The sequence below is a fragment of the Carcharodon carcharias genome, chromosome 9, assembly GCF_017639515.1.
Source record: "Carcharodon carcharias isolate sCarCar2 chromosome 9, sCarCar2.pri, whole genome shotgun sequence".
NCBI lineage: Eukaryota > Metazoa > Chordata > Chondrichthyes > Lamniformes > Lamnidae > Carcharodon > Carcharodon carcharias.
This window is the reverse complement of record NC_054475.1, coordinates 15527100-15543117: the sequence shown is the minus strand read 5'-3', so window position 1 is coordinate 15543117 and position 16018 is coordinate 15527100. Positions and strand designations below refer to the sequence as shown.

At 41.5% G+C, this 16018-nt stretch overlaps 1 protein-coding gene across 1 annotated transcript in view; it reads right to left on the bottom strand.

Annotated features, from left to right (window-relative positions):
- Positions 1-16018, bottom strand: part of lrig2 (leucine-rich repeats and immunoglobulin-like domains 2) — a 97126-nt gene that overhangs the window by 47003 nt on the left and 34105 nt on the right. The window contains exons 2-5 of the mRNA XM_041195401.1: positions 5103-5174; positions 4934-5008; positions 3881-4015; positions 623-766 (exon numbers count right to left, since the gene is read on the bottom strand). Of these exons, the coding sequence (XP_041051335.1) occupies positions 623-766; positions 3881-4015; positions 4934-5008; positions 5103-5174 (426 nt within the window). The remainder of the gene's footprint in view (positions 1-622; positions 767-3880; positions 4016-4933; positions 5009-5102; positions 5175-16018) is intronic.

Here is a 16018-nt window from a genome sequence, read left to right as displayed (position 1 = left end):
GGTCATGCTCTCTAAACAGGATCTCTAAACGAGAATTTCAAGTGCCAAATGGAGCCTTTAAGAAGCTACATTGTGCCCTCAAGGTTGTAGTGCTTCTTGTGTTTAGACATAAAGCATAATAATGCAGAAGCTGAAAATCTGAAACAAAATCAGTGAATGTTGAAATGCTCGGCAGGTTAGGCATCATCTGTGGAGGAGTGACAGAATTAATGTCATCAGGTCGATGACCTTTCATCAGAACACGAATGGTCATCAACCCAAAATGTTTCTTAAATGCCCTCTGAACAAGGTCAATTAAGGATGGGCAATAAATGCTGGCCTAGCCATCGAAGCCCACATCCCATGAATGAATAAAATAAAACCCTCATTCTCCCTCCACAGACGCAACCTGACATACTAAGCATTTTCAGGGTTTTTCATTTATATTAGACAGAATGGTTCCTCCCAGCAGCCTAGCTAACATGCATTCAAGTAACTCAGAATAAATTGTAGGGCTCTGCCTTTAATGATCCGGTTTCTACCTCCATTAAAGCTGTAACATAAGGAGCAATGTTTTCATCACCCAAATATCAACAAGATGTGCATCTGCCCTGTGAACTATAAAAGGAACAAAGCCACTTACAGGTACTGAAGCTGAGGCAATTGGAAGCTCTTTGGCTGGATGACAGCAATTTTATTCCTGTTCAGTTTGAGGACAAGCAAGGTGCTGGACAGATTATCAAAACAGCCCGGCTCTAGGATGGTTATTCGATTATTGTTCAAGTGTCTGAAAAATAAAATGTATATTTGTTACAAAAAGGGATTTTAGCAAGCTTAAATAATAAAGCCTATGTGTAAGTCTTAGTGTTTCACGTCTTTCCGATTTAACAGAGGTTGAACCATCCTGGAATCCTCCTACTGGGCCAAGTCTGCACCTGTAGCCATAACATTTTTTTTTGAGCTGAAGAACAGACAAAGTAGTACATTTTCATTACATATTGGATGACAGGAAATATTGTTGTTAAAGGACAGGTATTTTCATTGGTTTCAGTTACTGATTAAAATGTGTGTTTTAAAAAAAGTAATCTGGATGATAAAGTGGGGCAGCATAATGTGCTTTCACTAATGGAATATGGCTTTGAATCTAGCATACATTGATGGTATAATGTTGGCTCTCTTGTTAGAAAATGGCGGTTGTGAACCGAGTCTGGGAGAGTGTCAGTCTTGTTTTCTGTGAGTGACAGTTTCTAATCCAGTATAAATGAACAATCTTACTCAAGAGGCAGCCAACAAGGGTTGCTGAAGCAGCAAAAGAATTGATAACTAGTGGCACACAGGACAGGCCAGCCTTAAACCCAGCCCCGTCACGTTTCATGCAGGACACAGACTGGTGCAATGCCTCAGCACAGCACTTTTCTTTATCTTAAAGAGTGCAAAAAACACACCAGTAAACAGTGTGGGCACTACTGCCCTTGGTAACAGAGCACCATAGTCTGTTTGGCTGACATGCCTATTAAAACAATTAAAGATTCCTGCAGCACAGAGCATCTTTTTCCATGTCTGTCACAGCTCACTGCAATACAGTCTACAAACACAGGGGATGCTGCTTGGCGCAACAACAAAAAAAAGTAATGCATTTCCCTCAATCAAAAACTCCAATACAAATTGATTCTAGCACTATAAACAAACATCCTACAATCTTAAACACAAGTCTCAAAACTGTTGTACTGTACAGTACTTCACTGGGACTAGTCAGGGCACTACAGATATTCCCAAATGGTTTCCACAATGTAAGCATGTGTCTCTTCCTTTTGAAAAGAGATCAATAATAATGAATGTAAAAAGCAGCAACTCAAGCATAAATCCCATGCGTCATCTGCACTAAAGCTGTAATTCTCAATATTAAAAGTTCAGACAGGTTTTAACTTGTCTCACATTTCACTTAACTCTAAGTCAGCCAGGTGCCCAGCTGGTACAAAATTCCTTCACCAACTGCTTTAAAACCAAACTATTTAAATTCATGCAGATAGGGTTTCTGTTTGCCCACTGTACACAGCACATACTCCAATTAACACAAGCCCATAAAGCCTATGTTCAGGTTGGTACAGCTAAGAGTAGAGACTCCCAATTGTGCACAAGGGCTCAGCTGGAGATCATCAGCTAAAATTGCTTAGTAGCAGAACACATTTAGCTTCCAACTGCTTGTCTAGCAAGGTTGACCATACCCAAAAGGACACTGGATTGTGGGATTAACTGGTATCATGTAGGAAGATTCCTTAGCTAGTAGTGATGGATCTAAATGTCCAGATGTTGTCTGTTTAATTAAGCACATCTTTTGAATCCTCAGAACTTCACAAATTTTAATTCAGAAAGTTACACAGAACAATGAACAGTATGTCAATTAGTACATAGACCAGTTTTGAGCTGGGTGTGTCGCATTAAAAAAAACGTGTTGTTGTGAGTCCAGCAGAAACTTCTGGAGCTATGTGGACAGCATGTCTAATATATTAAAGTCAACCCATACATCAGAAAATAGCACTAGGAAAAAAAGCCAGAGCCAAAAAAAGCTCCCTGTGCCCCTTCAAACTCTTTCTGTAATCACTATCCGTTGACTAGAAAGACACACAACAATGCAAGCAGCAGACTCCACGGAGCCTATCACAATGGGCTGGTATGGCTAGAAAATCCACAGGACACAGCTTGGAAAGCTTTGTACTTCAGTTTCTCATCAAAAAGGCACTAGCATGCAATTCTACAACTTTAGCTAATCCACTCTGTTCTGAATCTGGACTGCTTTTGTTCCTTCAAGTTTATAAAGTGTTTCAAAAAATTCAACAATTATAAAAGAATCAAAATTAAATCAAATACCCTTTTAAGTTCTGCTCAAGCTAGTTTGAATAATTTTGTTCAAATGTGTGTTGATTGTTATTTTAATAAGCTACTAATTTCAATACTAAGACCCACCAACCTGGTAAACACAACCTACAGATATGGTTAATTCTGAAGCACCTTTAGGTTAATGTCTGCAATGCTATGGTCGGCAAAGATTAAAATGGATTACATTAGAAAGAATGGAAAACAAGACAAAATTTATTTTAATATTTCAAATTTTTGGCATATAGGTTCATTGTAGTAATAATTATTTGTATTTCAATTGACAGGGGGCTGGTGAACAGCATAAACACCAGCTGTGTTTTAAATTCTATGTAACAATTGTTACTGGAACATTAGGGTTTAACTTCAGTGCATGAGCTGAAATTCTGAAAAGGCTTTGGGCAGGAAGTCAAGCTGATAATCTATGGATTATATCCAAAAATCAACAGGATGGATGGAATAAAATAAGGATGTTTATCGCTGTCGTTGGGATTTTAAAAAATATCAAATTGGCAGAGTTTCCTCTCTAAAATGTGATGTTAAATGCTGCATGCTCTCTCCTGTGCCCCAGGCCTTTTCCGCTATTGCTTTGCATCAAAACATTGATGTAGTTGCACCCTAAGGAGCTGAATTATCAGATAGCTAATGCTCTTCCTCTTACAAAATACATGAACCAACATTTTTTTTAAACACACCCTATATACTTCTATGCCTCAATGCGTAAACAACAGAAATTTCAAAAATCCAACCTACCTTACTATATAGGTCAGGATATCATACAGATTAAAAAAGCAATACCCCTGAAAATGATCAAACCATCAGGATGTCGCAAGAAATGACAAATTTTTGTTGCAGAGAACAAGGCAGTCCCACATGGACACTACATTCTGGCTCACTGCTAGCTGTTCCCTAACTTGGTTAAAGTATATTAGCCCGTGCTTCTATGCTTCATGTTGCCCAAACAGTACAGCTCGAGTTCATCATACTCCATGCTGCGGTGCACCACAACAAATGTACAGTTACTTACAAGTTTTTTAGCTGCATTATAGGAAATGATGAAGTTTTGACTTCTGAAATCAAATTCGAGCTCAGGTCTAAGGTCTCCAAAGCAGTGTATGGCTGAAGGTCCTCTGTAATTATCTCCACTACCCGATTATGTGCTCTGCAAAAGTAAAAGGTAAATATCACAAGAGTCACTGTTCACGTTTCTCAGGCCAAAGACACCACAACATGGCTGGTATGGAAAGTAAAAATATATTCAGGGTTGTAGCTGAGGCAGTACTAGAAAAAGCTTTGCTCTTCACATACCTGAAAGATTGGGCTGGCTAGGCCTGTATTCACTAGAGTTTAGAAGAATGAAAGGAGATCTCAACGAAACATAAAATTCTGACAGGGATGGACAGACTGGGTGCAGGGTGATAGTTCCTCTGGCTGGGGGCTCTAGAACAAGGGGCCAGAGTCTCAGGATACAGGTTAGATCATTTCGGACTGAGATGAGGAGAAACTTCTTCACTCAGAAGGTGGTGAACCTATGGAATTCTCTACCACACAGGACTGTGGAGGCCAGGACACTGAACATATTTAAGAAAGAGAGAGATTTCTGGACTCTAAAGGCATCAAGGGGTATGGGGAGAGCACAGGAGTATGGCGTTGAGATAGAGGATCAGCCACGATCACACTGAATGGCAGAGCAGGCTCAAAGGGCTGAATGACCTAATCCTGCTCCTATTTTGTTTCTTTGTTCCATACCTGACTTGGGAATGCCAGATACCATCACATACACAGAAATTGACCCATTTTTAGGTGCCAACATCCATCACGTTAAAGAGGACAAAAACAATGGCAAAGCACAAGGGAGTGGGGTGAAAATTTTCTTTGCTATTTATTAGCGAGACAGTGAACTAGGGTTTTTACAACACTTCTGCAATTTCATCAAACGGAATGAGTGACCGCAGATCTTCCCACTACACAGCAACTGAGGAAAACTTTCCTCAAGATGGGCAAATGGGTCAACAATATGTTCTCTTAATAACAACAAACACAAAACAGCTTCCAGAATTAAGCCTAACATTTTACTTACAGTGACAGGATGGTAATGTTAGTTGTTACTGCTCCCAATGTCGGGATTGTAGAGAGTAGATTATAGTTGATATTCCTTGAGGAAGACAAGTGATCGAAAGTATCAGTTAGATAACTTCTGTTATTTAATGACCAATTCAAATTAATTAATATCTTAACAGGATACTTACACTTCCGAAAGTCTGTGAAGACCCTCAAATGCAGTGTCTTTTGTGGAAACCAATAGGTTATGACTCAAGTCTCTGTAATAACAATGAATTCAAAAGTCAATCCTGCATTCTCAAAAAGATTCTCCTTAGTTTTAAGGAAGTTAGAACACCAGTCATCATGCAGACCTGTACTCTGTTGCTCACACCCTGTTCCCCTGCACCTTCACAGCCATTTCCCCCACCCATACCCATCACGGCTGTCCATTTGCTCACCTCAGATTTAAAATTCATACTCATATCACTTCCAATGTCTAACCTCTTCCTCCACTACCAAACCTCTTCTCCTCCCCAAAATACTCTGCCTCCCTCTCTTCTTCTTTAAGGTTATTCTTAAACCCACCTCTGACTTTTGGTCACACTTATAACACCCCTTTTTTTGGCTCTATGTCCAATTTTCTCTGATCATACTTCTGTGAAGCACCTTGGGATGTCTTTCCACATCAAAGGTTTAAATAAACACAAGTTATTGCTATGTGGTGAAGAAAGCCGAATTTGTAAAATTGCTGTGTGCGCTGGCAACAAAAGAAAATAATCAACATAAATTTTCCTTACTATTAAAGAAAAAACCTCAAGGATAAAAAAAGGTTACTCATCCCAATAATGCATTAAGTTCCCCATTTTTGTTCTAGGATTGTGTATCCTTTGCCAACTTCTTGCCACAACAGAAAGCTTTGTTTTCAGAGAGGCAGAAAGCATAAAGTACACTAGAACACGTTTGCATAAAGCTACTAACTACTCAAAATAATGTACGAACCAATCCAAAAAACATAAAATCACACACCATAGTCTAAATATAATGTGGAAATTAAAACGCGTAATATTAGGTCAATTTGTTCAGAAAAATGGACCAACCAGCACAGTACTCATTGTGTATTTCTATATCTCCAACACATGGAACTCACATCATGATATTTCTGCCCAAATTATAGATCACGAGTGTTCATAAATTCATGCACAGGTGCATTCACTGTAAGTTGTCAGTACATCAGAGTCCCTCATTCTTTGTAAAGTGAAGTGACCATTGTTACAAATTGTTTAAATGGGTGATCAATCAGCAATTTCTAAATGCCCTGCTCATTCAGTGAAAGGTTAGATGCTTTAAAGACTCCAGAAGTCTGCATTCTTTGCCTGTACCTCTTACTGGAGAGAGGATAGCCGGCTCCAAGTGCTGACAGCTTAACTGTAACATCCGAGTCTAAGTCTATCATAATCTTAACAGGATTGCAAAGCAAGATAGATAACTGAGCCAATGTTGTATGAGTTTATCACAGTCTGCTGCTCACGGTCACAATCTGCACACACCCGCTGACAGACTGAACCTGTGTGAACAATGTCTCTATTAATGTACAGTCTGGAGTTTGCTCAGAGTCTCTGTTCACATGTTTTGCTTAAGAGAAAGCTCATCTGTACAACACTGATGTCACTCAACACTTTGATGGAAACACAAGGCTTATTAAACCTAAATTTTTTGTTATTACTGACCCTTTCAGTTCTGGCTGCTGTGAAAGCTCAGCCTCTCACAAAGATCCAAGCTACTTAAAATTTAGTTTGGTTTTCTCCCCTCATTTTTCATCTTGTAGTTTTAGCTTAACTATACTTTACTTGGAGGGTAGCGTAGAAGGAGGGGGAATGAGTGCCTGAGTATATGTGAGTGAGTGAATGAGTATATGTGAGTGAGTATTTGTGAATGAAGTTATTCTGATTATGTAGTGCCACATGAAGGAATCATACCATGTGGGCTACATGAACATAAATATCAAAATAACAGTAGTATTTGTACGAAGCATTCTTATATAGTGGTTTACTACCAATGTAGCTGGCTGCATACCAGAAGTGAGCCCATTCCAATTTTGTCATCGGCATTTCTAATCAGTTAAAACATGACTGACATCTCTGAAATAACTTAGGATACAACCAAGGAACTGAAAATCATTTACGATTGCTGGATTCTGTAATTAGCTCAAAGTGATACTGTCCTGCAAAAGCTTTTTCCATCTTCATTAACCATGCAAGCTTGTTGAATTACTCATATAGAGAACAGGCTGCAGATTTATCCTGCTAACCTTTTAAGTATTGATTTGAGTTGGGATGCAGCTTTGCTGGATCAAGATGACAATGTGGCATGACACAGAAGCCAGCTCAGCCAGCCTGATGCTCACGTTCCACCTAATGTCCTGAAGTCTAATTTCAATGGCTGCTTGGGGACATACCAACTGCCCTGGACATCCAGGAAGTATGCGTTGCACAAAGAAATTGAAAGGAGGGGGAAGCAGTGGGGAAAGAAAGAGGTAAACAAAAGAGTGAGCAAGTCTCAGGAAACTATTGTGAAATAAGGGGTCAAAGAGGGGAATGAATATTTTCACCCCCTAAGAATTAAAACAAACCAAGGGGCTATTACAGTTCCTGCAACAGAGTCAGCCAGGCTTTGTACATTTAATGAGTTAGGAGAAAGGTTAAAAAAAATTTGGCCCATAGGGAATCCAACAATAGTTTAAATGTCATCAAATGCTGAAGCCTCTAATTTCCGGTTGATATGGAACAGTTGGATTTGCTAACACAAGCCTCTAGCAGGAAATGAGTTGAAATACAGTACTAAAGCCTGAAGAATTTCCTACTGGAGCAGCTGGCAAGAGGTCACTGCTGATCGCTCACACATTTGAGAAGCTCACTAAACCAGTTCCCCACTCATTCACACATAAAGTGGATTCAGTTTAAGCTAGCTGGCCAGCCCAGGGTCCGTAACACAATGTCACTAGTTGCTAACACCCAAATCATGACCTGAAAGCCTAAACGTCTCTCTTCCTTTCCTCCCTCACCCAAACATTAAACAGCAGATTGTGCCAATCACTGTAACTGTTGCCAGTATGTCTGCTTATCCTCTTGCAAATCACAGAAAATGCGAAATCTACCTGGTGTAGTAGCCTGATGGTTCTGCTTTGGAGTAGTAACCAGAAATAATTAATTTAAATTTCATCATAGCAAGTTATGAAACTAAATTTAATAAATCTGGTTAATTTGTGAGCTGCTACAAGAATGAGCAAGAGAGATACCAGACCATCACTAAAATTCAACTGTTTCAGGGAAAAGAACCTCTTTACCTAGTTAAACATAGAAAATAGGAGTAGGTCATTTGGCCCTTTGAGCCTGCTCTTCCATTCAACATGATCATGGCTGATCCTCTATCTCAACATCATACTCCTGCGGTCTCCCTGTACCCCCTGACGCCTTTAGAGTCCAGATATCTATTTTTTTTTCTTGTAAAATATATTCAGTGACTTGGCCTCCACAACCCTCTGTGGTAGAGAATTCCACAGATTCATCACCCTGAGTGAAGAGGTTTCTCTTCATCTCAGCCTTATATGGTCTACCCATATCCTGAGACTGTGACCCCTTGTTCTAGGCACCCCCCCAGCCAGAAGAAATACCATCCCTGGTTCCTGTCTGTCCATCCCTGTCAGAATGTTGTGTGTTTTACAGTTGGCTTACATGCGAATCAAAGCCTACATTACCTGTTCCTTGAGGACAATTAAACAAAAAGTATAGCGAGAGAGATCAGTCCCATGTGTTGTACGGCCTGCAGCATGTGATAATTCTTAGACACTCCTTGCGGCCTGGATGACCACATGTGCAGAAGTGCCACCTGCTTGAGCAATGGGTTGCGGAGCTTCAGCATCAGCTGGAGACACAGCGGCGCAACAACAAGGCTGAGGGTTACGTGGATAGCACATTTTTAAGATGTGGTCGCCCCATGGCTTAAGGAAGTGCAGTCAGAGAGGGAATGGGTGACCACCAGTCAGGAGTGGGGAGACAGGCAGAGTAGTCAGGAAAGCCCAGAGTGCATCTCACTCAAGATCCGTTTTTATGTTGCAAAACAGTGAGGGTGAAGGTTCCTCTGGAAAGCGCAGCCAGAGCCAAGTTCATGGCACTGTGGGGTGAATCAGCTGCACAAGGGGGAAGGAGTAAGAGCACAAGAGCAATAGTGGTGGGAGACTCAATAATGAGGGGTGCAGGCAGGTGCTTCTACGGCCGTAGATGTGACTCTAGGATGGTGCGTTGCCTTCCTGGTGCCAGGGTCAAGGATGTCACGGAATAGCTGTAGAGCATTCTGAAAGGAGGGCAAACAGTCAGAGGTCGTGGTTCACATTGGTACCAGCGATATAGGCAGAAAGAGGGATGAGGTACTGCAACAAGGATTTAGGGAACTCGGTAACAAATTAAAAAGCAGGATCTCAAATGTTGTAATCCCTGGATTACTCCCTGTGCCATGTGCTAGTGAGTACAGGAAGAGGAGGATAGAGAGGATGAATGCGTGGCTGAAGAGATGGTGCAGGAGGGAGGGCTTTGGTTTCCTGGATCACTGGGTCTGTTTCTGGCGAAGGTGGTGTCTGTACAAGCTGGACGGGTTGCACCTGAACCCAAACGGGACCAACATCCTTGCGGGGAGGCTTCCTAGTGCTGTTATGGGGTGGGGGGTGGTTTAAACTAATTTGGCAAGGGGATGGGATACAGAGTGGAGGTATAGGATGGGGTGATGCACAGCCAAATATAGAAGAGAAACGTAGTCAGTCTGGAAGGCAGAGCCAATATAGGTCTGCTAAGGCACAAGGCAATAATGCAAGGCTGCATTGCATCTATTTTAATGCATGGAGTCTTACAAGTAAGGCAGGTGAATTGAGGGTGTTGATGAACACATGGGAATATGATATCGTTGCTATAACAGAGACATGGTTGAGGGAAGGACAGGACTGGCAGTTCAATATTACAGGGTATAGAATCTTCAGGTGTGCAAATTAAAAAGCAGGATCTCAAATATTGTAATCCCTGGATTACTCCCTGTGCCACGTGCTAGTGAGTACAGGAAGAGGAGGATAGAGAGGATGAATGCGTGGCTGAAGAGATGGTGCAGGAGGGAGGGCTTTGGTTTCCTGGATCACTGGGTCTGCTTCTGGGAGTGGGTTGGGTGTAAAAGAGGGGGTGGCATTGCACTATTGATCATGGAGTCATTAACGGCAAGTACAGAGGGATGGTATCTTAGGAGGTTCCTCAAATGAGGCCATATTGGTAGAACTTAAAAACAAAAAGGGGGCAATCACTTTACTAGAAGTGTACTATAGGCCTCCAAACAATCAGGGGGAGATAGAGGAGAAGATATGTAGATAAATCTCAAGAGAAGTGTAAAAATAATAGGGAATTTCAACTTCCCTAATATTAACTGGGATAGTCTTAGTGTGAAAAGCTTAGAGGGGGCAGAATTCTTAAAGTGCATCCAGGAGAGCTTTTTGAGCCAGCAGGAAGAAAGTCCTACAAGAGAAGTGGCGGTACTGGGCCTAATCTTATGGAATGAAGCCAGGCAAGTGGTAGAAGCGTCAGTGGGGGAGCATTTCAGGGATAGTGACCGTAACTCTAAGATTTAAGGTAGTTATGGAAAAGGACAAAGATAGGTCAGAAATAAAGATGCTGAATTGTGGCGGGGGGGGGCGATTTCAATATGATACGACAGGATCTGGCCTAAGTGGACTGGGATCAGCTACTTGTAGGAAAGTGTAAATCAGACAGCGGGAGTCATTCAAAAAGGAAATAGAGTTCAGGGCCACTATGTTCCCGTAAAGGTGAAGGGTAGGACCAACAAGTCCAGGGAACCCTGGATGTCAAGGAATATAGAGGTTTGGATAAAGAAAAAAAAAGATGGCTTATGGCAGGTAGAGAGCTGAAAACAGTGGAAGCTCTAGGAGTATAGGAAGTGTAGGGGTACTTGCATTTTTATAAATATATTGGGGCAAGAGAATAACCAGGGAAAGAGTAGGGACCAAAGTGGTAATCTGAGTGGAGCCAGAGGAGGTAGGTCAGATTTTGAATGATTACTTTTCATTTGTGTTCATTACAGAGAAGGACGATGTAGGTGTAGAAATTGGGGAGGGGGACTATGATACACTTGAACAAATTAGCATCGAAAGGGGGGAGGTATTAGTGGTTTTAGCGGGTTTAAAAGTGGATAAATCCCAGGCCCAGGCAAGATGTATCCCAGCCTGCTATGTGAGGCAAGGGAGGAGATTGCAGGGGCTCTGACACTAATTTTCAAATCCTCTCTGGCCACAGGAGAGGTGCCAGAGGACTGGAGGACAGCGAATGTGGTACCATGATTCAAGAAGGATAGTAGGGATAAACCAGGTAATTACAGGTCAGTGAATCTAACATCAGTGGTAGGGAAACTATTGGAAAAAAATTCTGAGGGCCAGGATTAATCTCCATTTGGAGAGAAAGGGATTAATCAAGGATAGTCAGCATGGCTTTGTCAGGGTGAGATCATGTCTAACAAATTTGATTGAATTTTTCAAGGAGGTGACTAGTTGTGCAAATGAGGGTAGCGCAGTTGATGTAGTCTACATAGACTTCAGTAAGGCTTTTGACAAGGTCCTGCATGGGAGAATGGTCAAGGTGGTAAGAGCCCATGGGATCCAGGGCAATTTGGATCCAAAATTACTTAGTGGCAGAAGGCAGAGGGTGATGGTCAAAGGTTGTTTTTGCGATTGGAAGCCTGTGACGAGTGGTGGAGCACAGGGTTTGGTGCTGGCTGTTTGTAGTGTACATTAACAATTTAGATGTGAATATAGGAGGTATTATCAGTAAGTTTGCAGACGACACGAAAATTGGTGGTGTCGATGGGCAGAGCAGTGGCAAATGTAATTTAATCCTGATAAGTGTGAGGAGATGCATTTTGGGAGGATTAACACTGCAAGGTAATACATAAGAAGGTAGACCCTAGGGAGTACAAAGGATCATAGGGACCTTGGTGTACATGTTCATAGGTCCCTGAAGGCAGCAGCACAAGTAGATAGGTGGTTAAGACGGCATATGGGATATGTCTTTATGAGCCAAGGCATAGAATATAAAAGAGCAGGGAGGTTATGTTGGAGCTGTATAAAACACTAGTTAGGCCATAGCTGGAGTGCTGTATGCAGTTCTGATCGCCACACTATAGGATGGATATGACTGCACTGCATATGATTGCACTGCAGAGGGTGCAGGGGAGATTCACCAGGATGTTGCCTGGGCTGAAGCGTTTCAGCTATGAAGATAGACTGGATAGGCTAGGGTTATTTCCCTTAGAGGAAGCTATGGGGGGACCTGATAGAGGTAAATGAGATTTTGAGGGGGCATAGATAGGCTTGGTAGGAAGAAACTTCTTCCCCTAGCGGAGGTGTCAATAACCAGGGGGCATAGATTTAATGTAAGGGGCAGGAGGTTTAGAGGGGATTTTGGGAAAAATGTTTTCACCCAGAGGGTGACTGGAATCTGGAACACACTGCCTGAGGGGGTGGTTGAGTCAGGAACTCTCGTAACATTTAAGTAGTATTTAGATATTCACTTGAAACACCATAGCATACAGGGTTATGGGCCAAGTACTGGAAAATGGGATTAGAATAGATAGATGCTTGATGGCCGGCACAGACACGGTGGGCTGAAGGATCTGTTTCTGTGCTGTATAACTATGACTCTAATAAAGGTTGGGCAATAAATACTGAGTAAAGAAATGAAAAGACCCTAAAGTGCCAGGCTGCAAACCATGCACAAGGAAAACAAAACTGTAAAGGCTAGAAATACACAGCAGGTCCACCTGAAAAAAAGAAAAAATACTACTTAATGCTTTGGGTGTAGACACTCTTCTGTCTTCAATGCATGTTTCCAGCATTTTCTGTTTTTAATTGCAAACCACATCACTAACACTGTACCAGCACTGGAATGTAGACAAACAAAATCTATAGTACAAAGTTAAAACTTTATACTCTTGCTCTCTGGAGTTAGTATAATGCTTAGTAAGTTGTGCTATGAATTTTGCAATTTCTTTACTGAAAAATAACCACAGCAAAATCCCTTAATCACCTGCACTTACTTGAGGCAGTTACAAAGAACTAACCTCTATAATGTCTTTCAGGATGTCCCAAAACACTTCAATTACTTTTTCAAAGCATAGTCACTGTTATATAGGCAGACGGGGCCGATTTGCACACAGCAAAACAAGTAACAAGTAATCTGTTTTCATCTGTTGTTTGCGGGATAAATATTGGTCAGGATACCAAAAGAAATCCTCTGCTCGCCTTCAACTAGGGTCATGAGACCTTTACATCCAGTTAAAGTAAAGAAAGGGCCTCAGTTCAATGTCCTATCTGAAATAGAAACACAGAAAATAGGTGGTAGTAATTCAGCCCTTCGAGTCTGCTCCACCATTCAATATCACGGCTGATCCTCCATCTCAATGCCATACACCAGCTCTCTCCCCATACCTCTTGATGCCTTCGAGTCTAGAAATCTATTTCCTTAAATATATTCAGTGACTTGGCCCTCAAGAGAATTCCACACATTCACCACCCAAAGTAGTGAAGAGGTTTAGCCTCACCTCAGTCCTAAATGGTCTTCCCCGTATCCTGAGACTGTGTGACCTTTTGTTCTAGACTCCCCAGCCAGAAGAAACATCCTCCCTGTATTCAGTCTATCCAGCCCTGTCAGCCTTTTATACGTCTCAGGGAGATCCCCTCATTCTTCTAAACTCCAATGAATACAGGCCTAGTCATCCCAATCTCTCCTCATACAACAATCCTGCCATCCCAGTGAACCTTCACTGCATTCCCTCTATGGCAAGTATATCCTTTCTTAGGTGAAGAGACTAAAACTTCACACAATACTCCAGGTGTGGTCTCACCAAGGCCCTGAGAAGCTGTAACAAGACACCCTTGCTCCTGTACTCAAGACCTCTCGCAATGAAGGCCAACATACCATTTAACTTAACTGCTTGCTGCTCCTACATGCTTGCTTTCAGTGATTGGTTCACAAGGACAACCAGGTCTCTTTGTACATCAACATTTCCCAATCTATCACCATTTAAATAATAGTCTGCCATTCTTTTTTTCCTACTGAAGTGGATAACTTTACACTTACCCACATTATACCAAATCTGCCATGTATTTGCCCACTCACATAACATCTAAGTCACTTTGAAGCCTCTTAGCATTCTCCTCACCACTTACGAAACTTGGTGGAATGTGTCGTCAGCAAATTTGGAAATATTGATTTGGACGAGAAATCCAAATGTATTGATAAATATTGTGAATAGCTGTGACCCAAGCACTGATCCCTGTGCTACCCCACTAATCGCCGCCTGAAAAAGTCCCATTTATTCCTATTCTGTTTCCTGTCGGCTAGCCAATTCTCAATCCATGCCAATATATTACCCCAATCCCATGTGCTTTAATTTTGCACACTAGCCCCTTATGACAGACTTTATCAAAAGCTTTCTGAAAATCCAAATATACCACATCCACTGGTTCTCCCTCATCTATTCTGCTAGTTATGTCCTCAAAAAACTCCAGTAAGTTTGTCAAACATGATTTTCCTTTCACAAATACATGCTGACTTTGTCTAATCCTGTTGATGCTTTCCAAGTGTCTTGTTATTACATCCTTTATACAAGACTCTAACACTTCCCCTACTACTGATGTTAGGCAAACCAGTTTGCAATTAGCTGTTTTCTCCCTCCCTCCTTTTTTAAATAGTGGGGTTACATTCGCCACCCTCCACTCTGCCAGGACTATTCCAGAATCTACAGAATTTTGGAAGAAGACAACCAACACCTCCACTATTTCCATGGCCACCTCCTTTAGCACCCTGGGATGTAAATGATCAGGCCCTGGGGATTTATTGGCTTTCAGTCCCATTAATTTCTCCACCACTATTGTTTTAGTAATACTAGTTTCCTTCAATTCCTCCTTGGGGAGTTATTTGTGTCTTCCTCCGTGAAGGCAGAAATAAAGTAGTTGTTTAATTGCTCTGCCATTTCCTTGTTCTCTAATAAAAATTCTCCCACTTCAGACTGAGGGACACACATTTGTCTTCACCAATCTTTTTCTTTTCACATATTTATGGAAGCTTTTACAGCCTGCTTTTATGTTCCTTGCAAGTTTACTCTCATGCTCTATTTTTCACTTCTTAATCAATCTCTTGGTTCTCTTTTGCTGAATTCTAAACTGCTCCCAATCCTCAGGCTTGCTACATTTTCTAGAACTTTATATGATTTCTCTTTGGTTGGACCACTTTTCCTGTTGTGTTTTTGCGCCAGAAAGCCATGTATTACTGTTGCAGTGCATACATTCATTCCTTAAATATTAGCCATTGTCTATGCACCATCATGCCTTTTAATGAAGTTCCCCAATCTATCTTAGCCAATTCACGCCTCATTCATAAGAACATCATAAGAACATAAGAAATAGGAGTAGTAGGCGATTTGGTCCCACCATTCAATAAGATCATGGTCAATTTGTCCCAGAACTCAATTCCTCTTTCATGCCAGCTCTTCACAGCCCTCAGCTCCCTGATATTTTAAAATCTAGCCTCCACAACTCTCTGGGATAGAGAGAGGCATTCACTCCCCTCAGAGAAGAAACTCCTTTGCATCTCAGTTTTAAATGAGTGTCCCCTTATTCTGTAACTATGTCCCCTACTAGTGAAAACATCTTAACATCTACCCTGTCAAGCCCCCTCAGAATCTTGTACGTTTCAATAAGATCACCCCTCATTCTACTAAACTCTAATGAATAAAGGCCTAACCTCTTTTGCAGTTCTTGATAAGTCAACCCGTTCATCCCAGGAATCAGCCTAGTGAATCTCTTTTGAACTGCCTCCAATGCCAGTGTATCCTTTCTTAAATACGGGGACCAAAACTGTACACAGTACTCCAGGTGCAGCCTCACCAACACCCTGTACAGTTGTGACAGGACTTCCCTATTTTTAAAACTCCAGCCCCCTAGCAATACAGGCCAAAATTCCATTTGCCTTCTTAATTACTTGTTGCACCTGCATGCTAACTTTTTATGTTTCATGCATAA